This window comes from Ambystoma mexicanum, chromosome 1q (assembly GCF_040938575.1).
Source record: "Ambystoma mexicanum isolate Mex_15411 chromosome 1q, UKY_AmexF1_1, whole genome shotgun sequence".
In the NCBI taxonomy this organism is placed as follows: Eukaryota; Metazoa; Chordata; class Amphibia; order Caudata; family Ambystomatidae; genus Ambystoma; species Ambystoma mexicanum.
In genome coordinates this window covers 471,242,971-471,266,774 of record NC_090922.1, presented here as the reverse complement: position 1 = coordinate 471,266,774, position 23,804 = coordinate 471,242,971, and the positions used below count along the sequence as shown (strand labels likewise).

At 45.3% G+C, this 23,804-nt stretch overlaps 1 protein-coding gene across 1 annotated transcript in view; it reads right to left on the bottom strand.

The window, feature by feature from the left end:
- SMG9 (SMG9 nonsense mediated mRNA decay factor) overlaps positions 1–23,804 on the bottom strand; it is a 940,250-nt gene that overhangs the window by 692,615 nt on the left and 223,831 nt on the right. The window contains exon 7 of the mRNA XM_069640791.1: positions 1,448–1,559. Within this exon, the coding sequence (XP_069496892.1) occupies positions 1,448–1,559 (112 nt within the window). The remainder of the gene's footprint in view (positions 1–1,447; positions 1,560–23,804) is intronic.

Sequence of the window (23,804 nt, the reverse complement as noted above, 5' to 3'; positions counted from 1 at the left end):
CTGAGCTTCTTGAGACACATTGGGGTGGACAACCCAACTGTGTTCGCTCAGCCCTAAGGACATCAGGATGTCTATCTAACCTCCCTGGACCTTCTTTATACCGAACATTTTACCTACTTGCAACATTGAAGAATCCTGCTAAAATTAACTTTGACAAGATCACCCAGTGTTCCAACTGACTTTGAGGCTCTCATCCCCAGATAGGGCTGGACTAGTGAAGGCTAACTAGATGTTACTTACCAGTATCCTTGTTGCATTACATTGTATGTTGGTTAACAAATTGATTTGCTAACTTGAATGCTACTGACTATTTACCTGTTTATCTAAGGTCTACCAGTTAATCGAGTATACTCAGCCAATATCGTATTGCATATATGTGAATAGGTTTGCTTACCTGAAATCCTATTATTGTGTTAGTCTGCCTTATTGTTTATAATACATTTTTTAAAAATGTAAATAAAACTACACTTTGTAAGTGTATTCTTGACTATGAGCATGCTCTGAGATCTTTATACTTAACGTACAGCCCTCCTCTGTCCTCCGCTGCTCGACCGTAGCTACCAAACCTTGGCCAGACCTAAGAGTTGGAGTCCTGTACTCCTAAGACTGTGTCTTCTACCGTCCTACCACAGGTGAACTTTAGTAAAACTCCCTAACACAAACCAGTAAGGAAAAAGTCTCTCACCAAAGGTCACACCTTCTTGCATTCAGAGAGCTCTTATCGAAAACTGCACCAATGCATCTCTTTTCTAAACACCATCACTGAATGTTGATCCAAATATTTTAGGTTATTATAGGGATAAGTACCTTTGGTAGGTTTTCTTTATTTGTAGAATTTAAACTTAATCAGATTCAAAATTAACATTGATTTTAAAAGTCTGGGAATTACATTACTTAATTATTGTTATTAATTGTACTACTTATTTAATGTGTCTCCCAATCTTCAAACAAAACAGATCAATGGTAACCATTGGGGACATTTTCTCTTTGTGTAGGTCCTCAGCCAGAATTGACACGGGATTTGGCGTAGGGCTTTCTAAACCTAGAAGAAAACAAGTTCTTGCTGAGATCTCAGAACAGACCAGCAAAGATGTATACTTGTGAAACCTGCAGGCTACACAAATCTCTGCAAAATATTCCGAAGCACCAGAAATAATAAAAACATATTCCTTTCAAGGGAACATGACATGTGCACTTTACAACCCATTCTTGGGCAGCAGAACACTTTTGAAATTATTGCTGTTTCATATCGCTCTGGACTTCCGTGCCATAAAACAGTGCCATAAAACATTGAGTAATGGAACTGCACATTATACATGCCTTCTTTCTGAAAGGGACTGTAACTTGAGTTCATCCGGGGTTCTCACTTTACTGAAGCAGGATGTTAAAACCAGAGCTACCATGGGAGCTGAAGAAAAGTGTGTCCTCTCTATAAGGTGCAACCAACCTGAGTATCCAAGAAAATAATCCTCTCCTGAGTGATAAAGAAGTCAATGCCACTTGTCTGGTTGCCTCCTCGCTCCTTCATCTCCTGGCTCTGGGCTCTGAACACATAGCTCCTGGTGGGTGGGTGAAGGGGCCAGGTTGTGGAAAACAAAACAAAAACACACCAAAGTTAATATAAAACATCTGAGACAGCTGTCCAGACAGTCAATGCGATCACTGTGATGTCACAAAATACGGACATGCCACCATAACAGGGATTTCCCCCATACAAGTTTTTTGTTGAATATAGTACAAAATGCATCTCCAGCACATCATTTTCTAGATCAACAAAAATTAAAGACAAATATTCAGTTATAAACATATCTGTCTCAATGTTAAAGTCCACCTTATATCATAATTCTAGGGAAAGACAAACCTCTAAACATCCTATGAAGGATTTTCAGATTCAGCCCTGTGGACAGATGCTTAAAGGCCACCCTATTCTGATGAAAAGTGACGAATACTTGTGTCTATCCAAACTATCTGGTTGTGTGACAGCATATTTTAGACATAGGAGGGTGCAATAGTGGTGACGAGTTCAGTTAAGCACACACACAGAACACGGTTAATAAAAGTTATGAAGAATGCATAAAAATAAATGTATTTAGGCCTTCGACAAACTCCTGTCAATTGAAAACCAGAGGTAAGTAAGGAATTAAAACATTTACTACTATTATATCCACATTCTGCTTGGTGTGCTTTGCTAACACCACCAACACCTTTAAAGTACAGTTAGAAACAGTTTTCAGGATGTCTATGTCTATGTCTTTCTAGAGCGCCAAAACCCATAGTCCTCCAGGCGCTACATTGAACAAAGACAAAACCAACTGAAAAGGAAAACACAAGAACAGTAGAACCTGCCTATGCAAATCAAATTTTCAAGAGTTTCTAGAAATTGAGATGATTTTCTTCTTTCCGCAGAAACTCTGGGAGCTCATTCCAGGCCTGTGCGATCAAAATGGGGAAAGACTTGTCCATTCCCCCATGTTCTCTTGAACTGGTGGACAATTAAACTGCGAGCACCAGATGATCTCAAGCTTAAGTTGCACCTTCAAATAGCACGGTACTGTCCCAAACAAACACTTATGGCCCATCTTAAGTATCTTACATTTAGCTCTGTCTACCACAGGGAGCCAGTGAAGTTCCCTGCGGGCCCTGGATACCGGGTCTCTGTAGGCAATGTTGTATGCTATGCATACAGCATCATTTTGAAGCTTCTGAAGCTTGTTCATAAATTCCTTGCTTGCTCCAAGCAGTGAATTACAATAATCGAGCCGCGGTAGAATGATCTCTCAAACCAGCTTTTCACAAATTTTCTTCATAACCAGCGGGCAGATCTGTTTCAGGACTCTTAAATAATAGTTGGCGTTCTTAACTATGTAGTTAACATGAGCGTCCGCATTAAGCGAGGCCTCCATGAAGTGCCAAGAGTTTTAGCCTTACTGGCCACAGGTATATGGCCTCCATCAATGCAGAAGCTCATATATTCCCGGCTAAGGCCGCCACAAGCATGGTTAGACCTGTACACCATAAGCTCAGTTTCGGTAGCATTTAGTCAAAGCCAGTTAGAGGACATCCAGCCTTTGATGAGCATGTAGATTTCACTTAGCTTTTCTTTATCTGTTGCCTAATCCCCACTGAGTTCCAGGGCGAGCTGAAAATGATCTGCATAATTAGCAAAGAATACCCCAAGTCTATTTCCTCAAACAACGGTTGGATATAAATGTTAAAAAGAGATGGGGATATGCAAGCCCCGTGTGGAATGCCGCACAGGATTGGCTCAAAGTCAGAAGAAGCATCTCCAAGAGTTCCTGGAGTTTCAGCCACAGAGGAAGGATTCCATCCATGTCGCGGCTTCCCTTGAGAAACAACCAATATCAGTCAGCCTATGCAGCAGCCTTTTATGGTCAAGGAGGTCGAAAGCTGCAGATCGGTCTAAAAGAATCAGCAGTCCCGAGCCCCTCCTTTCCAAGGCCAAGAGCATATGGGTTTGGCGGTCTAGCCAAGGCGGTCTCAGTCCCATGGGCACACTGAAAACCGGATTGTTTCTTGTGGATGAGGCCCATAGCTTCCACATGAGATTGCATTTGCATAGCGGCCACTTATCGATTATTTTAAGTAGTAGAGGGGTATTCATAATAGGCCTGAGGTTGTAAAGGTCCTTGGGATCCAGCCCTCGTTTCTTCTGGAGGGGGTGACCACCACATCTTTAATAATCGCAGGGAACAAACTATGTGAAAGGAAGCATTAATACATCTTTGAAGAAACGGCGCAAAAGAGGTCCTGATGCTCGAGAATGATTTTAGTGGGTACTAGATCTCCTGGACAGCTACTAGGGTGCATAGCACTCAGTAGTTCAGCTACCCCTTTATCCAAAACAGCAGAGAAATTAAACCGGGATAGAGAGTCTTGGTTTTTTGTTTCTTTACTCCAACAATATCAGAAAGGACCGGGAAGTTTAATTGGTCCAGGTCCTTACATATTCTTGCCCACGCTGATATTTTGTCCACAAATGCTTTTTGAACCATAATGCAATCGTCTTTGTTAATAGTCTGATTCAAGGCATTGGGGTTTTCCCAAGTCTTGAACAATTTAAAGAGCTCTTTGTTTCATTACATGATTTTGTCATTTGTTCATTATAGTAATTTTTATTTGGCCTCCAATACCTTAAGTTTGTATTCTCTCTCCCCGAGTTGCCAATCCTCTTTATTCTTCTGTACTTTTTCTTTGAGCCAGTTATGTTCAGCTTGCCTTTTCCTTTTTTTAAGCAAGTTAAGTTCTGGCGTGAACCATTTCTGGTGATTGGGACATTCCCTGACGCTTCTAAGTTTAAGCAGGGTCATCCTATATAGCAGCGATTCTAAGTACGTTATAACTCTTTGCAAAAAAATGAGGAGAGTCTTGATCAGTAGTGTGGGACATCAAGTTACTCATACATCCGGCTAAATCAGCAGCCTTGGCTGTTCGGTAGTTTCTTCCAAGGACCTTACGAGGTACCTCATGTTTATGATGATGGGATTCCACGAGTTCTACCAAACTTGTAAGGAAGGAGGGATCCGACCGCACAAAGGCAGTCATGGCCACATCAGTTTAATATTTCCACAAGCTAATCTAAGGTATTGCCCTTTATATGTGAGGGGCCAGAGTTATGTACAAAGACACTCATTTAATGATCGTTCTAGATCCATAGCTTCCTTGTCTCGGGCCCTTTTTCCATAAATGTAAATCACACAGAAAAATTGTAAAACAATTCGTTTTCTGCAAAGGAGATAACATATGAATACTATTTTCATTAAACAGGGGCATCTCACCAGGAGGTATATAAATCAAGATAAGATTTAACACTGTTATGATTTGGGGTGATCTTAGTGTGTAGGATCTCACATCCATCACAATCCACTTTGACCTCGTACATACTAAGGTGACTCTTACAGATAATAGCAACGCCTCCCCCATGTCCAAGTACCCGGTTCTTACCAGATAAGACATAGCCCACAGGGGTCACCTGCTCTATTAAGGGACCATGTGAGTCCAACAGTCAGGTTTCCGTGAGACATATAATGTCAACATTGTTTTCTACAATGTAATTGTACACATCAATAGCATGTTTAACAAGGTACCTCGTGGATACTGTAAAATGCAGTAATTCAAGTGAATACAAATAAAACCATATAAGTAACCAATAGTTAGAGAACTAATAGGTTAAAAACAAAGGAGTGAAAAACACCATTAAAAAAAACATTAGCAATAATGTAACATTTTTAAAAAGTACTTTCCTATTTATTTAATTTATAAAGCGCACCAAACCCAGGGGCATTAAGGCGCTGTTACAATAACCAGTTACTCACAAGAAGTGTTCAAGGTACAGTTCAAGGTTTATACAAACAGCCAATGTTTGAGGGCTTTCTGGAAGGCCCAGTAGAATTGTTCCACTCTCAAAGAGGGCGGGAGTGAGTTTCCCTTTTTTTGCTGCAAGTTGGAGCCTCCTGCTTTAGTGCGTTTGAATTTCGGCTGGATGAGGCGGTGTGTGTAGGCCGATCTGGTGGCCCTGGAAGATTGTGCTTTCATAATTTTCTGTTAGAGGTAAGGTGGAGCGACATTGTTGAGGCATCTATGTGTGACGGACAAGGTTTTGAACATAATCCTTTCGTGAATTGGGAGCCAGTGGACATCTCTTCTTGGCGCTGAGATATGTTCGCGTTTCGAAATACTGAGTGCTGCTCGGAGTGCATTGGCCTGGTTAACCTGCATCTTCTGGATGTTATGTGCTGAAGTGCTTGCAAAGAGAGAGTTACTGTAGTCAAGCCTTAATCCAATGACTGCTCAAGCAACTGTTAGTCAGCAGTCCTGTGATAAGAATGGTCTCGATGGTAAACACAAACTAGAAGGAAGCGTCCCCAGACTAAGGACCATAGGGGGAGGCGGTTGGGGGATTGGAGGGTATTTATGGTTTTGCCTTACATGTCTTGTTTACTCTGTACTGTTGTCACCCTGCCTTGGTTTAAAAAAAACATATTTAAAAAAAACAAAGAATGGTCTCGATGCATTGAGCAGTTTTGTTGTGTAGGCAGCAGAGGAGGCAATAGCATTGACGAGCACCGTCATCATTGAGGCAAGGGGGGCGAGTAGCCATCCAGGCTTGGATAGTCAAACAGACATTCAAATAGATAGCATTTAGAGTGCTGGAGTCTTCACAGTAGTTGCCAGTGAGAGGAAGGAGGATTTGTGTATCATCAGCATAGTTGGTATAAGATATGCTGATGGAGTCTAATAAGTCAAAGAGCAGTTTTGTAAAGATATTATATAGGGTTGGGGATACACAGGAACCTTGGGACACACTGCAGGAGATGGGGGAGGGAGAGCTTTCTGCAAAAACTCTGACTGATCTGTCTTTTAGAAAGAGGCAATCCAAGTCGTTGCTTTTGGCGAAAAGTTGGCTGCCGTGGTGAGGTGATGACCGAGGATTTCACGGTCGACCAGATCGAACGCAGCCGATAAATCAGGGAGAAGGAAGAGAGCAGGCTTCCCCTCTTCTCTGATCTCATCGAGCTAGGTTCTAAAAGTCAAAAAGGGCTGATTCGGTTCTGTGGCGTGGACGGAATCCGGACTGGTGCATTCTGAGGATGTGGTTATCCTCCAAGCAACGCTGAATTTGGATGTAGGCCGAGCTCTCCAAATTTTCAGTAGAAGGGGGACAGTAGTGATTGGCTGGTAGTTATTTGGGATCGCCGGGTCTAGAGAGGGTTTCTTAATCAATGGGAGTATCCGTGCTTCCTTAAGGGTAGTGGGGACTATGTCCGAGGAGAAGGAGGCATTAATGAATGTGGTGATGAAGGGAGCCAAGACTTCGGAACAGTCCTTAACAATGAAGAGGTAGGGCATATGTCACGTTTGCACCTCAATGCTTTAAGGGTTTTTAAGATGGCTGAGACAGCCGTCTCTAAGGCGTTGTTGAATTGGAACAGCAGGCAGTCATGCCGGATGTCAGTAGGTGGAGGAATGGTGCGGTACAGCTGTTGCGATGTTTAGAGTATGGCTCGTTTGAGGTCAATTGTTTTCTGTAAGGTGTCAATTTTGTCAAGCAAGGCCTTCTGAATATTAGTGCGACATACTTCGTATTTAGTAATAGTGGGTGAGGGGGCTGCTGGGACTTCTAATTCCATGAGGATAGTGAAGATCTCTGTGGTGTCAGATTCAGCATTAGCAATTCTGGAATTATAGGTGGATGACTTAGCAGGAATGATAGCTTGTTTGTAGCATTTGGCTGCAGCAGTGAACAGCAGCTTCAGGACGTCAGAGGGTGATTTTTTCAGTTAGATGCTGCCTGTTTTTTCCCTGCAGAGCTCTAGGAGGTCCGGGGAAAATCAAGAGTTGATATGTGTTGAGGGTTTAGATTTACGTGGTGCTAGAGGGTCGATGGTGTCAACCGCTACCATCAGTGTTGTAGATTAAAGGTCGGCAAGCAGAGTAGGGTCATGGGCATGGAGATGCACCGATTGGAGTGCCTTGAGCAAGGGCATAATGTGATCTTTGGTGAATTTTTCGGAACTGCGAGCCATGGTTGGAGGCAGTGAGGGGGTGGCGAGTGTGGTGTGCCTGGTCGGTGAAATGGTGAAGGACACAATGTGGTGGTCATACCACGAGCCGTGCGTATTAACACAGATGTAGACCTGACCAAGATTCTGACCGTTAAGGTCTGCAATCCAATCCAGAGTGCGCACTTTAGTGTGGGTGGGGGTGCTAATGCAATATTTAAATCCTAATGCACTAAGTGAGTTGGCAACAGTGGTTGCATTAAGATCAGAAAGGTCGTTCAGGCTCAGGTTTAGTTTGCCTAAGAGAATGGTTTTGGAGGTGTGGCCAGGGTATATAAGAGGTCCTCCTCGGAAGTTAGGGTGGGGTCTGGCGGGCGATAGATCACATGGCGTAAAATGGTGTCTATATGCGAGAGTCAATTTGACTGATAGTAAATCTCAGTTCCCCTCCCCACGGTAACGTTGGAAAATCCGACTATTAGAGAAACACCTCCGGCTCTAGCATTAGGTCTGTCGTTTCGGAATATGGTGAAGCCTGTAGGGATGGCTATGGACAGGGCAGGGCCCGAAGCAGTATGCAGCCATGCTTCTGTAATGGCAAGGACATCTAGGTGGAGTGCACAAATGAGATTGCGGATGTCAGGGGCATGGGCTGGGATGGATCTGGCATTGTCGAGAGCACATTTTAGTGGTGGCGATCCAGATTTCATATGGTTGTGTGGTGTATTGGTCAGGGCAGGTGAGGAGGTAGCTTGTATGGCTGGCTTCACACATGCAGGTTGACTAGCCTTAGTGGTCTATGTGACGGTCCGTCTGGCATCCTGATTGAGGTGCTCTGCTGGTTTGCATGCGATTGTGGGTGGGCTGATGAGGACCAGTTTCTTCGTGTGGGTCTGCTTTGGGCTGTAAAATGAGTTGGGCCAGGCTGAACCTAATCTATATGAAGCGTGGGTACGGGGGCCATCTTGGGTGCGTTTCTTCCTGCAGATCGCCAGAACTTTTCGGTAGAGCTTAAAGCTGTTTCCCTGTCACTTTTACTTCCCAGGATGAACCATTCAGATCTCAGGCACTTCAGCTTCAATTGTGACCCGAATTACCTTGACCCACGGGGGTTATCGTGCAGGATTCACACGGTGGAGCAGGAGCACGCAGAACCTACGTGCTCATCGTTCGGCAGTTGGCCACACCCCCCCCCCTCAACTGCCTTTTTAACATTTTCAACCATAGCCTTAAAACCTATTTTCTACATTTGGAACTTCAATCTCCTCTACCTTTATCTCCCCAAGAAATCTAGGATGAAACACTTAATTCAAATAAAAAGGAGACATAGTTGTAGAATCTTTTGAGGTATTGTTGTAACAAAATTCTGCTAACCAAATCAATTCCACCCAACGCTTCTCAGAGTTAAGATAGCAATGCAGATATTTTCCAACTCCTGGATGAAAACTCGTAGTTAAAATTACCTCCATCTTTAGTTCTTTACAAAATGCCCGTCTTGTGCTAAATTGGTTGCCGTTGCAGAACCCCTTATGGGAACAAAATGACTAGCCTTAGAAAGAACATCTACCACTACTAAAATCGCAGAGTAGCCCTGGTCCATAGGTAAATCCACAATGTAATCCAATGAGATAGTGTGCCATGGACGTGGTGGGATAGGCAAACGAGTCAATAACTCCTGCTGGCTTCTGATTCTCAGATTTAACTCTCGCACAGACCTCACACGTCTTCACATAGTTCAAAGCATCCTTGCGCATACCATCCCACCATAACTCTCTACGTATAATTTCTAACGTTTTTCTGAACCCTGGATGTCCTGCAAGAGGAGAATAATGATTCTGGTGAAGAGCTTCCTCTTGTAACTCCACAATGGGCAAAAACATAAATGGCAGACCTTCTCTGATTACTCTTGCTGGATCCACTTTTACCCATTCTCTCATCTGTTCTACAGCCATTTCTTTTTGCACCTGATCATACATACTGAAACCCTTACGAACTTCTGCAATCACAAAATTTGAATCCTTAAGTAGCGGCACTGGGGTCAGCGGATCTTCCTTCAAACTCCCTGTATTACATTGGGACAAAACATCTGCCTTTTCGTTCTGACGACCGGGTTTGAATGTAATCACAAAATCGAACTCAGCAAGGAAAAGTGACCATCTTAACTGGCGTGGTGTTAACATCTTGGCAGAGCGCAAAAAAGGTCAAATTTCGATGATCAGTGAGTAACTCCTCTTAACTTAGCAGTTTAAATGCCTCAATACCCATGGACCTGACACACCTCACAATAGTGTTTTATCCCTTTTGCTTTTCACTTGCTTTCCAAAGCCCTTATTGCTGGCTTTCCTTTGATTCATACTCATATTGTCCATTGACCAATTGGATTGACTTTCACAATTCTCAAAATTGCATTTCACTTATATTTGATTCGTACAATGTTTTTCATACATTTCACATAACTTATCTTTAGTTCGGTATTCCAAGTTGAAGGCAATATTTAGCAGCTTGTTCAGGTTTTTATAAAACTCATCCTTTGGTCTCCTGACCCAATAAGCATTAGCACTTCTCTGATCGACATCTCCACATGGCAGAACCCAGAGGCTGGAGTGCCTCTGCGTGACTTTCAGTCACTGTCGATCACCAGTATTGAGCAATTCCTCTGGATGCCTTTGGTTCTATTCTTAGCATTCACTTGCTTACTTTCACCTCGTTGATGGCCTCAGTGAGCCCAGCTCGTCATGTCTGAACCGTACTGTTGCATACAGCGACTCTCTGGTGTCTTCAGTGTCCCCCAGCTCCAGCGGAGGACAGGCAGCCACAGACTTTGCAGGACTCCTGCCCCTCTCACAGACCGGTCGAGCTGCAGTGACTCTCTGCTTTTCCTGCAATGCTCGGTGTTAGGTAAGATTTTGTAACGCCCAACTGGTGGGAGACTTCACAAACCTTATCTCCTGGTATTAGGTAACCCACCTTTTAATATAGGCCTGTACTACACAAGTTGGTAGAGTGACTGAGCAGCCAGGCTTATCTTAAGAGGGGTAATGTGAGCTGTAGAGCTGTACAATGAAATAAGAAGCAAAAAAGTAGGTGAGTAAACTTTTCTTATGCTACACATGTTCCAGCACACTGAGTGACAGTAATCAAGGTCAGTATTAGCACTTATTTGTGATCAACAGTACAATATTGAGTTGTGAGGAGGGAAAAGTTGAAGTTAAATCAGAACATACTTTGTAGATAGTAAAACAGTTCGCTTCTTCCAGAGGGATGAAGGAAGTCTATTATCCCAGCAATACCAGTGTTCAACCATTAAAACCTGTAAGGGAACACGCACTGCCAAAGCCAATAGGTTTAGAAAAGGAGCCTTTAAGAAAGCCAGGACAGCTAAAGTCAATGGGCTGTTTCAAAGTTCTGATGCACTCTTAGAAAATGTTTTAAAATAGTAGTGCAGCGAAAAATCACAGGAGATCAAGAGGAGCCCCCCTGACAAAGCAAAAGCTGGGAGGCAAGTGCAGGGGAGATGAGGTGAATTCAAAGGGGTTTAAGATAGGACTTCTGTAAAGAACTCATGGTGGCAACAGTAAAGACAGACACAAGTGATCAGCGTTCAAGGGTGTTCATTGAACTGGGTGAGATAAACGCCTGATCTAAATCTAACATGGGAGCAAGCCACGACCATCAAATAATAATAAGGCAGTCCTAGTGGCGTCTGTCAAATAAAAAGGGCCTATACTGAAACAAAACTATTGCCAATTCCTTACTGCTAAATTACTAAAAGAGTGTAAGATAAGGTTCACCAGAAAAGCAAGAAATATTCACAAAATGAAAGTCAGGATGGTAAGGCTGCGTCTACCTTCCCCACATTTGAAGCACGGGACAAGGCGGGACTCAGGAGCACAGCACACTCCTGGGTCTCATCCGCATGAGGTTCACAGTTCAAGTTCCATGATATCACAACATTCAGAGGTTAAGTCTCTTTGCTCATAAAGTCTCTTGCCTTAGAAGGCCTGCTGCTTTACAAAGACAAACCAACAAAAGGTTCTCTCGGTGCTCGCCACTAGAATCTCCCTCTGCCGGGCTTGGTTCCTCTTTGCAACTTGGGCCTCCCTCCGTCGGGTTCACTGCGGCCTTTCTTTAACACAGTTCATGTATTACTCAATTTCACCAGAAAGCAGTGGTTCCCTTTCTCCTAGCTTTCTTTCGACATCCCTCCGTCGGGTTCACACTTGTCTTATTCCACAGTTCACAATGTTATCGGAAAACAGGGTACTCTTCCCCTAGCTTTCCTCTGGCAATGGGTCAGAAACTTTCAATTGTATAAAGGATTTGACATAATCCTTATAGGACCACTCCGGTGCTTCATGCCACCCTTTTCCTAGGGCTTCTGGTTATTGTAGTTTCAAAGAATAGGTCCTGATCAGAGTTTTTTGAATGAGTGCCTACGTGGCGCCGGGCCTCTCTGCACCTGGACCTTAACTGGGCTTTGTCTACATTTCAACCACATACAGTTCTTTGCCTTTCAGATTCCTTGCGTTAAAAAATGTTGCCACTTGCAACCTTGGGGTCAACACAGTTCGGTTTACTATCAGTTTCCTCTGATCACTGGCTTTGCTGAACCCGTTGGCATCTTTGTTCTCTGAAGTCAAGGATAGTACCACGGTAGCCAGCTTGCATCTCTGCCTGCGTTATCAAAGCGGGAGGCCCCCGTGTACCATTGGCGTCTGCTGCTTCGCAAGTCACCTGTGGCTCCCGGTCTCGTGCTTTCCCTTTCGGAGGCTTTGCGGGTCTGAGGTGAAAAGGGCAAGGGCAATTCCACCTTTGTCGTCCTTTCAGGTCTCACCACTTTCCTTCTCCATTTGAACTGCTGGGTTGGTGTAGCTGTCTCTTCGCACATTCGGCTTTGCTCAAAGTTTGCGTTTGTGCTCTGCTTTTTATCCCTGTGGGGAAGGTAAAGGGCCGTCAGGTGTGTGCGATTATTGTCAATTGCCTGACTTTGCCTGACTCTGCCTGACCCGTGTATTGGGACATGTCAGGTAAACGGCTGTGGTGTTAGTCCGTTGTCTGTTATCGTGTAAGAAAGTGTTTGTGGGGGGAAAAGGTGGGGAGGAGGTTAGAGCTTCTAAATATCCTACAGGGCAGGATGGGGAAAAAGGTGTTACAGGAAAGGGGATACTGCATCTCAACCCTGGGTGTCCCACTTCCACTCCTTGAAGACCTCTCGCCCAGGTGATCCTCCCCCACTGGTCCACCCCCAGGAACTGGATCCAATAGCGATGGCTGTGTTCTGGCCACCTAGACGGCAGATCTCCGGGGACCAGCAGTTGAGACACCTTCAGGTTTCTCGCAGTACCTGGGACAAATAATATCCATAGATGGGCATAGGATAACAACAGAGAAGGTACAGGCCATCCACTCAACAGCCCGCTCACGAACAGTGAAGGAAATGCAGAAATTTCTGGGACTATGCAACTACTGCAGGGCATGGGTGTTCGATTACTCGACGTTTACCAAACCTCTACTGCAGGGCCTTAAAGAAGCACAAAGGGAGAAGAGGGAACCAAGATGGACCTCTGAAATGAATAAAAGTTTCACAGAGCTAAAGGAAGCACAAACATTGTACTACAATGTTTGTGCTTAAAACTGTTTTGGAAGTAGTAAAGTGTAATTAGCATTTGTCTTTACATATTTGTCTTCATATTGTTTAAAAATGTTTTTCTATGTTTGTTGGTTTAGCTGCTTTTGAAGGTGTTTTCTGTACACTGGTGTCAGGCAAGATTGTATGCAGGATCCTGTGGGAGACTGCACCAGCCTTGTCCTCTTGGCAGTAGTTAACCCAACCTTTTGTATAAATAAGCATGTACTACACAAGTTGATAGAGTGATTGAGCAGCCAGGCTTATCCCAAGAGGGGTCAATGTGAGTTGTAGGGTTGCAAAAGAGATTCACAGTGACATGTATTCAAATAAACACTTACACGCAAGGTTTCTTGATTAAACAATTATTAATTTAACAGTCAGTTGAATAAGCCTTCTTTAGAAGGGAGCAAAACATATAACACTAAAATACACTTCAGAATACACACTCTCAGTTCACTAAATCAGTAGATACACTTCTGAGATGGCACACAGACCCTTCATACACCATCAGGTGACTTTAGTAACTAGGACAGTGTGGACATTAATATATCACTGGTACATTTAGAGCAATACTGAGTTTGGTGTCAAAAGGAAAAGGTTAGAGGGAGAAGAACAAGTTACTTCTTACCTGGTAACGTTCTTTCGATGGGATGTTCCTCCGACGTATTCCTCATCTTGATAGATCATCTCCAGCTTGCTGGCCTCGGAATTTTTTTTTCAGTAGAGGGCGCTGCGCATCGACGTCCCTCGAGCCAATGTCCCTCGACAGCCTCCGTATCGGCACCGACGTCATCATGCGTATTAATAGACTTGCGCAGCGTCCGTTGCTCAGTTACGTCTTGACGTTAACAGTTGTTTTACATGAATTGGTTAGTGACCCAGAAGGAGCATAAGCTGTAACCACAAGGGAAGTTTTACTGAGGGGATGGATGGGAGGGGCGATAAGGAATACGTCGGAGGAACATCCCATCGAAAGAACGTTACCAGGTAAGAAGTAACTTGTTCTTCGAAGGGACTGTGTCCTCCGACGTATTCCTTATCTTGATAGACTCCCATAGCAGTGGTGTGTAACTGGAGGTGGGAGTAAAATTGCCATGTTTCCCTTCAAGAGTGAACAGAGTGCAACACAGCTTTGCCAAATCTAGTCTCTTGGCTAGAGGAGGAATCCAGGTTGTAAAGTCTTGTGAAGGTATGTGCAGACGACCATGTGGCAGCCGCACATATGTCTCGAATCGGTACCCCTCTTTGGAGGGCCAAAGAGGCTGCGATACCCCTGGTTGAATGAGCCCTAAGATTTTGAAGAGGCTCTTTCCCTGCCAGTTTGTAACATTCCAGAATGGCTAAAATAATCCATCTGGAAATGGTCTGTTTTGTTATCAGTAATCCCAATTTGTGCCCTGAGTAACCTACGAACAGTTGGTCTGCTTGCCTAATCCTAGCAAGTCTGCTGATGTAAAAGCTCAAAGCCCGCCTTTTGTCCAGCCTATGCAGCCTTTCTTCCTCTTTCCCCGGATGGGGAGGGGGATAAAATGAAGGCAAGGTAATCTTCTGAGTGATGTGGAATTCAGAAACCACCTTTGGGAGAAAATTAGTCTTCACCTGCAGGACAACTTTATCTTTATGAAAAATTGTATGAGGGGGTTTACAAGATAGAGACTGTAATTCGCTCACCCTCCTAGCAGATGTCAATGCCACTAATAAGACAGTTTTAAGGGTGAGAACCCTTAGTGAATAAGAGTGGAGTGGTTCAAAAGGAGTACCCATCGTGAAATTTAAGACTAAATTTAAGTCCCATAAGGGAACTTGGAATGGTCTTGGAGGATAGACATTGGTTAATCCCTTCAGAAATTGTATTACTAAGGGTAACTTGAAATACAATGGTTTGTCTGCAGCGCGCTTGAAGATCGATAGCGCTGCGAGATAGCCCTTGATAGTGCCAACCTGAAGGCCCGAATTTGTCAAATAGAGTAGAAAAGATAACACTGTTGGTGTACCACATGAAAAGGGGTCGAAATTCTTTTCTCTACACCAGCTGCAAAATTTGTTCCAACGGCAGCGGTATAAAGTCTTTGTTGCTGGCCTTCTTGCTGAAAGCAACACCTCCATGACGTCATCTGGGAGGTCCCAATCCTTGTATCTCAACCTTTCAGATACCAAGCGTGAAGGTTGAGGGTTCTGATGTCTGGATGGAGAACCTGACCTCCCTTCTTCGAGAGAAGATTCTCCTTGAGTGGAAGACGAATTGGAGGGCAGATGGACATGTCCAGAAGGTCCGGGTACCACGTTCTCCTGGCCCAGTCCGGGGCAATTAGGATCATGGTTTTCCGGAACCATCTCAACCTCCTGATCATTTGAGGAATGACAGGGACTGGAGGAAACGCGCATAGAAGTGGAAACTCCCAGTCCACTACGAACGCGTCCCCTAGAGCTCCTCTCGGGGGAAATTCCCTTGAACAAAACTGATCACACTTCCTGTTGATACTGGTGGTGAACAGATCCACTTGAGGGGTTCCCCAAAGGGTGAAGATCTGTTGAAGGACTTTCTGAGCTAGTTCCCACTCGTGGGAGACTGTACTCTGCTTGCTCAGAGCGTCCGCCGTCAAGTTTTTCTCTCCGGCTAAGTGAACTGCCGATAGAGAGATTCCTTCTTGGATTGCCCAAAACCAGAGCTGCATCGCATCTCTGCACAGAGGCAGTGATCCTACGCCTCCTCTTTTGTTGAGGTAGTGCATGGCCACTGTGTTGTCCGTCATTATCAGGACATTTTTCCCCTGTACAGATGGCAGAAAAGCCTTCAGCGCTAGTCTGATTGCTCTCAGCTCTAACAGGTTGATATGTAGTCTGGACTCCGATGGAGACCAATGACCGCTGATGGTCAAGTCGTTGGTATGGGCTCCCCACCCCGTGAGTGAGGCATCTGTCACTACTGTTATCTCCGGCCATGGTTGCCAAAACAGTTCTCCTTTCAAGATGTTCTCCTGGCAGGCCCACCACTGAAGGTCTCGAGGCACCTTGTCCGGAACCTGAAGGAGGTCTGTCATTCTCCCTGAGAATTGCGACCACTGAGTTCTCAGTGCCCACTGAAGAGATCTCATTCTCAGGCGAGCCTCTGGCACAAGGGAGATGCAGGATGCCATGAGGCCTAGCAACCTCAAAAAGTCGAAGGCTGTGAGACGTTGGGCATTTTGAAACTTGGTGACCATCTGCAGAATATCTTGAGCACTCACCTCTGGTGACGAGGCTTTTCCCAGGGAAGTGTCCAGGACCGCTCCAATGAACTGGAGTCTTTGTGATGGTATCATCTGTGACTTCTTTAAATTGAGGGAGAAGCCCAGTTTGTGAGGGAAGTGGCAGACATAATCTAGCTGGATCTGAGCTTGTTCCGGAGATACAGCTCTGATCAGCCAATCGTCCAGATAGGGGTAGACGTGAATCCCTTCCCTCCTTAGACTTGCAGCCACTACTGACATTAGCTTGGTGAAGACCCTCGGGGCAGAGGTCAGCCCAAATGGCAGAACTCGAAATTGATAATGATAGCCGCCAATTGCGAACCTCAGGTATTTCCGGTGTTTGAGATGGATTGAAACATGGAAATAAGCATCCGGAAGGTCCAGAGATACCAGCCAGTCCTGGAGCTGGAGGGCCTGAAGGATCCGAGAAAGAGTTACCATCTTGAACTTGTCCTTCCTGAGGAACTTGTTCAATTCTCGTAAGTCCAAGATAGGTCTCAGTCCTCCGTCCTTCTTTGGTGTTAGGAAGTAGGGGGGAGTACCAGCCCTTGTTCCTCTCTGCTACAGGTACCGGTTCTATGGCACATTTCTCCAGCAGGTCTACAATTTCCTGCAAGAGGAGCGGATCTGGAACTTTCCGAGAGCTGTTCCCCGGCGGATGACTGAGGAATGCGTAGAAAAGGCAGGCAGTAACCGTGGGCAACTGTCTCCCATGCCCAAGCATCTGACGTAATAGCCTGCCATTCCGTCAGATGTTGAGTTAGCCTGCCCCCTACTGGTGTCTTGTGAGGAGAGTCCTCAGAGTGATTTAGAGGTGGCTGATGCAGGTGCCGAGGGTAAAGAGGTACCTGCTGCTGCGGCTTTTGTATTTTTACCCCGTCCACCTCGGGTGAATCTTTTTTTTACCTCTTTGAACCGACTGTCCTCTGCCTTTTCCGAATGCGGAATAAAAGCGAAAGGACTTAAACAAAGAAGAGCCGTCAAAGGGCATATTTAAAAGTCTGGCTTGTACATCTGGAGCAAACCCAGACTTTCACAACCACGCAAATCTGCGGGTTGTAGTACTTGCCGCCATGGCCCTACTGATGCTGTCAGCACAATCAATGCCAGTTTGAAGGGATTCGCACATTGCGTCTTTACCATCCTTAATGATGTTTAGAAACGCTTCCCTTTCTTCTCCCTCTGGGAGGCAGACAGCCGCTGATGAAGCACACTCCCAAAGTGTATGGCTGAACCTTGCGAGCGTACAAGTAGCGTTAATAGATTTCAACGCCATGCTACATGCAGAAAAAACTTTCTTAGCCATAGAGTCGTATCTTTTGTCATCCCTGTCCTGCGGAACAGTAGGGTATGCCGATCTACTGCCTGATACAGTTGCTGCTTGGACAACCAGACTCTCTGGCGTTGGATGTTTAGACAAAAATTCAGGGTCAGTAGTAGATATCCTGTATTTGGCTGATTACGTGTAACCGCCGGGATAACTTCAGGAGTTTCCCAGTTAGCCAATATTTTTCTTTGTAATGCAGCGTGAAATGGAACCACAGGATCCTCCTGTGGGCCTTTGACTAAGATGTCTGTAAGGTCATCCTGTTGGAATGCAGGTGAAGGTGTAGACCAACCAATGAATTCTAGGATTCTTGCCATTAAAATTCTGTAAGGGGTCTCAGCATGTTCCCCTGGGTCTGGTTTGGCAAATTCTATTTCTGGGGAAGTATCGAACCCACTTGCCTCATGTAAGGATTCTCCAAGGTCCTTCAACCTATTTTCCTCAGAGGTAAATTCCTCTGGTTCTGGTGTTGCAGATCTCTGCAACCCAAAGGGTCTTTCTTGATCTGAATCCTCACCTTCCTCATAGATTGAAGACAAAAGTCTGAAATGATCAGACCTTGGAAACGGCTTAAATCCCATTTCCAGAGCAGAAGGGGCTAAATTTGTCATAATCGGTTGGGAAAACGTCGACGCGGACGTTAAGGGCTTCGAAAACACTGAAAAAGGCGTCGAGAATATTGGAAGTGGCCCCGAAGAACTCGAGAGGATCAGGATCCTACTCGAGGTTGTCGATGACCTCGAAGTCATGTTAGAGGCTCTGGGTATGACCACTGGCTGTGAGGTAGTGACGGCCGTTGGTTTGCTCTTTTTCGGCGTCAACGTCGATTCGATCGACCTATGCGTCGATGAGCCCTGTGCCTTTTCTCGAGGGTTTGTGACGCTCTCGAGTAGTTTCTTTCGCCAGGTGCAACGACTCGCAGCGTTTAGATTTTTCGGGTCTTTCACCCAGGGTATCACCCTCAGCTGTCTTCGAGGGGGTCGAGGCTGCTTTCTCGAAGACGCTAAGCATCCTTTTAAGGAATTCCTCCAACTCAGCCTGAGAGCTATGTTTTGTGGGGCAGTTGACTCTTTCCGGAGAAACAGAAGAAGATGAGGAAGGGGATCTTTGACGTCTCTTACTTGAATGCTTGGATCTCGAAGAGTGGTGGGAACTGCTTCGAGATCTAGACCGAGAATGTTTCCTGTGTCGGCGAGGAGACGAATGTCTCGACTCTGCCGAGGAAACTTTCGAAGGAGTTTTAGCTGTCTTACCTCTCTCAAGCTTCCCCTTACGCTCCTTCAAGGCTTTCGCCGTCATGGACATGCAGTCCTCGCACTCCGAACATTGGTGCTCCGATCACAGGCACCACAAACAGATCCTGTAAGGATCTGTCAACGACATTTTCTTTCCACAGTCTCAACAGTTTTTGAAGCCGGACCCTGGAGTCGTCGGTTCAGATGAGGAAGCCCTCGAGTAAGAGTTGGTTTATTCTCAAGGAATAATGAAGAATATATTCTCTGACTAACGAACTGAGCAACGTGATTCCGAAGCCCACGAAGCACGGAAAAACGGAACTGAGCAACGACGCTGCGCCAGTCTATTTATACGCATGATGACGTTGGCGCCGATACGGAGGCCGTCGAGGGACATCGGCTCAAGGAACGTCGACGCACAGCGCCCTCTACTGAAAACAATTTTCCGAGGCCAGCAAGCTGGAGATAATCTATCAAGATAAGGAATACGTCGGAGGACACAATCCCTTCGAAAGCAATGGTTTCATTAGGACCTCTTAAGGCAGCAGAGAGGAAGGTGGGTGGGGAGGAAGACAGAGGAAAGTTTCACACCATCCCCATTGCTCAAATAATAGAATTACAAGGTACCAAAAGAGGAAAAGGGTTTATGGATTAGGAGAGGGTGTACACTTTCACACACTGACCTGATTTGGTGACAAAATAACACAGGGAAGCCTTTGATGCCCAAAGAACCGTTAAATGTAGCACTAGAACAGCTGCTCTTCCCCACCCATGCGTCAAAAGAAAGTATAGCGGCAGAACTCTATGGAGGGTGGTACATGACACATTTGCATGAGAGAGTGGCAGAGTTTATGGGAAACTGCACAAATACCTGTCCGGTCATACTCTGAAAACAGTAAAAGGAATCATACCTCAGCAGGAAGCGCCCTTTGGACAGTTGCATGTCGACTATGTTGACATGCAAGAAAGATGTGCCTCCTATAGGTTCCCCAATTGTAGTTGTTTGCACATTTTCACGTTGGCTTTGTGGCAGGACCCTGTGCAAAAAAAACGCAAAATCTGCAGCTAAATTCCTGGTGAGGGAGGCGTTTCCAAGATGGGGGTGAGCGAGGAGTACAGGTTGGATCATGGCCACCACTTCGCCAATGACCTTTTTGAAGAGAACGCGTCTCTTGGGGAAACAACACAAGCTTTGCACAGTGTACCGGCCATAAGCAAACAGGATTGTTGAAAGGCTCAATGGCTTACTTAAAGCGCGCTTGGCAAAGCTAACCTCTACTCTGTGCCAGAATTGGCTTTCTCGTCTCCCTCTTGCCCTTTCCGCTCTTCGAAACTCATCCAATGCGGATCATCACTTTTGTACATCACAAATTGTAACAGGGATGCATGCACCACGCCCTCCTTACTGTTCAATTTCGGATGTTAACCCTAGCTCCGAAATCCTCGGCAATTAAATGAATACGTGATAGAAAGGACAAATGTGCTTTGCTACATCTCCCGCCAGGTTCAGCGACCAAGAAGTCGGGCGGCCAACGTTGAAGAGAGCACACATACCCATCAAGGGGAGGACTTTGCCCTCTATCCTGGCGATCGAATGCTGATACGCAATACAGTAAAACGGTGTAAAGAGCGCTGGTTTTTCTGACCCTTGAGGTAGTGTACTCAACTCCCACGGCAGTGAAGATAAAAACAGCACGCATGGATTCTTCTTTCCGACGTTCTCAGAGACACCAGCAGCACACCACGAAGAGAAAGCATCACTTGATGGGGAGTATTCATGAACTTACATTAACATTATGTACTGCAATAGGATGTTACAAAAGACCTGTACTTGAAGTAGAAGAGGGGCAAGAAAAAAGTATGGGGAATGGAGGTAGAACAAGAAACAATGTAAATGTAATAGGGATTGGATTGCTTTGCGTTTCTCTTTTTTCTTTTCTTCTCCTCTCTTGGTTCTTAATGCATAGTACAAGCTCACCTGCTGATGGTAGAGGGGAGACACGCACTAGGAGAAGTAATACAGAATTCTACAATGCTGTTGGGGAGGGAGGAGACCTGGCATCTGAAAACGTATGGTACAGGGAGATTAAGAAGGTGGGGCGAGGTAGCACCAATGGCACATGCAAGTTATATTGAGGATTTGACTGCAATGGAAGGGGGCGTGTACCACAAAATTGGCAGCACGTGCTGCACAGCAACCCCTGCCAATGATGAAGCAAATGGAACACTTACAGAAGTTGTTGAGGAGATTAAAACAATACATGAGAAAATGGGGAAAGAGACCCAAGATGTTACGTCAAGCACCTAGCTGGATGTATTATTTACTTGCTTGGATTCCTAATTGGCTGGCAGCAATGTTTAAGAGAACTGTCCCTTTGCTCGTTGCGATCCTCGTCCCATCTGTATCGGCTGGATCATCAGTTGGTGTAACTACCGCCAGCATAAAGCATGCTACATAATGTGAATCAATTAAATTGAGCTTGGTGAAGTATTAGGTGAGTAACATCCCAGTGTGAATGAAAAAGAGGATGATGTGAAGATAATATGTACAGCACCACCGCAGGACTTCTAAAACTACGAAGCATTATGGGGTAAATGCTCACCTGAGGGGATCAAAATACTGGTAATCGGAAAATACCTAGAAGGGAATTGACGAGGAAGGGGCCATGAGCAGGGTCACACAGGTGTGGGTGCGCAAGGAGAAGGGTGAAGAAATGAAGGGGAAAGAGATGTTGATCGAAAGATCGATCAAAGGGGGATGAAGGTGCTAATTCAGCAGCAGATAGGGGGACGCACCTACCACTTTCGAGAGTAAAGAAAGGGGGGGCGACAGAGCACCTGCTAGGGGGGAATAACACAGGTACACAGTCACCCTGTAAAAAGAAGGCCTCACTGGGAAGGGCAAGGGTAGAGATGCATTGGGTGCACAATCAGTCCAAGGGACCTTTTTATAATTAGCACAAGATGGGGAAACAAAACAATATCTTTGGTAAACACATTTGGCAGAGAAACCCTGATCTGAGACACATTACCAAATCTTCGGGGCCCTGGGAGGATGGAGCTAGCGCTGCTTGTCACAAGCAAATCGGAGCAGCTAGAACAACAATGGATGATGTAATTGCAGTCTTCCCACGTTAAGTGGAATTAATTATCACAAACTTTTATTAGTCAAGAAATTGGGAATCTGCAGCAAGAACCAGAAAAGGCCCTAGAGTTACTACTAGGAAAGAGAGGTATGTAATAAAAAACATAATGCGATACCCTTTGAGGGATGAGGGTGTGATTTTATGTCAATAGAGATTTATACTTTGTTATTGAGTACTAATAGGGTGTCCTTTTTGATTAACAGGGTACTCTCCCCAACCAAAGAAGATGTTTAATTCCAGCACAAGACACACTCCCCCGAAGAATGTCCTACATTGTTGTATATTAAGGACAGAAACTTGTACAAATCGGGTTTTTTGAAATATACTAACAGGAATAGGCTGAAAGTAGTGAGGCATGGGAATCTGAGTGTTATTTTTACACACATTTGTGATCCTTGAGAAATGTTTGCAACATTACTCACTCATGGTGTCTCTACTTGTGTTGTTTTAACATATTGTATGTGTTTTATGTATTATGATCATTTTTATGATTGTTTCATGAAAGTTATTGATTCTTGACTAATAAATGTTTGTGATAATTAATTCCACTTAACGTGGGAAGAGTGCAAGGTGACACCTAATAGGGAACAAGTTACTTACCTGTAACTGTTGTTCTCCAGCATGGGTCTGGCATGGATTCACATGCTCATGAATATTCCCCGTCGTCAGGCTGGGAATCCTCGGTAAAGAAAAAACCAGTATCAGTTTCGTTTCTGATCTGTCTTTCGTAGTAACAACCAATCACTGGTCTCTGCGTCATACTGACCACAGCCAATGACTGCCCTCTACCCAAGCACCGCCTCTGGCAGCCATCTTCAGATTTGGAAGCACGTGAAGTGGCAGTATGACCAAGTGAAGAGCCGCAGAGGGGTAGGCAGAGGGTTCGCATGTGAATCCATGCCAGACCCATGCTGGAGAACAACAGTTACAGGTAAGTAACTTGTTCCTTCTCCAGCATGGGGTCTGGCATGGATTCACATGCTCATGAATAAAGAATACATAGCAGTACACACATGAACAACAACGGGAGGTGGCAACGGCTCAACATTAAGCAGTACATCAAACTCAACATTAAGCATCTTACCTCCTCACCAGGCTCACCTCAGGCGAACAGGTTGCGCAGCACTGCTTGGCCGACCCTGGACTCCTCCCTGGAATCCCGATCGACGCAGTAGAATTTCGTGAAGGTGTGCGTCGACCTCCACGTAGCAGCCCTGCATATGTCCAGCAGGGGCACACCAGAAAGGAACGCCGTGGTAGCTGCGATCGCTCTGGTGGAATGGGCTCTCGGACGGCCAGGCAGCGGTCGGTTTGCCAACCGATGACAGTACATGATACAGCCGGAGAGCCATCTGGAAATGGAAGCCTTCGAGAGAGCCTTCCCCTGATTGACAGGTCCAAAGTTCACAAAGAGTTGTGACGTCTTCCGAAAACACTTCGTGCGGTCCACGTAGAACTTCAGCGCTCTAGCCACATCCAGCGAGTGCAAAGTCCTCTCAGCCGGCGACGAAGGCGACGGGAAGAACACAGGCAACACCAAGGGTTCGTTGAGATGGAAGTCCGACGGTACCTTGGGCATAAAGGAGGGGTGCGTCCTGAGCACTACCCTCGTGTCGTGAAAAGTCAAGTACGGGGCCTTGCATGAAAGGGCCTGGATCTCTCCCACCCGTCGTGCGGAGGTGATGGCCACAAGAAACGCTGCTTTCCACGACAGAAA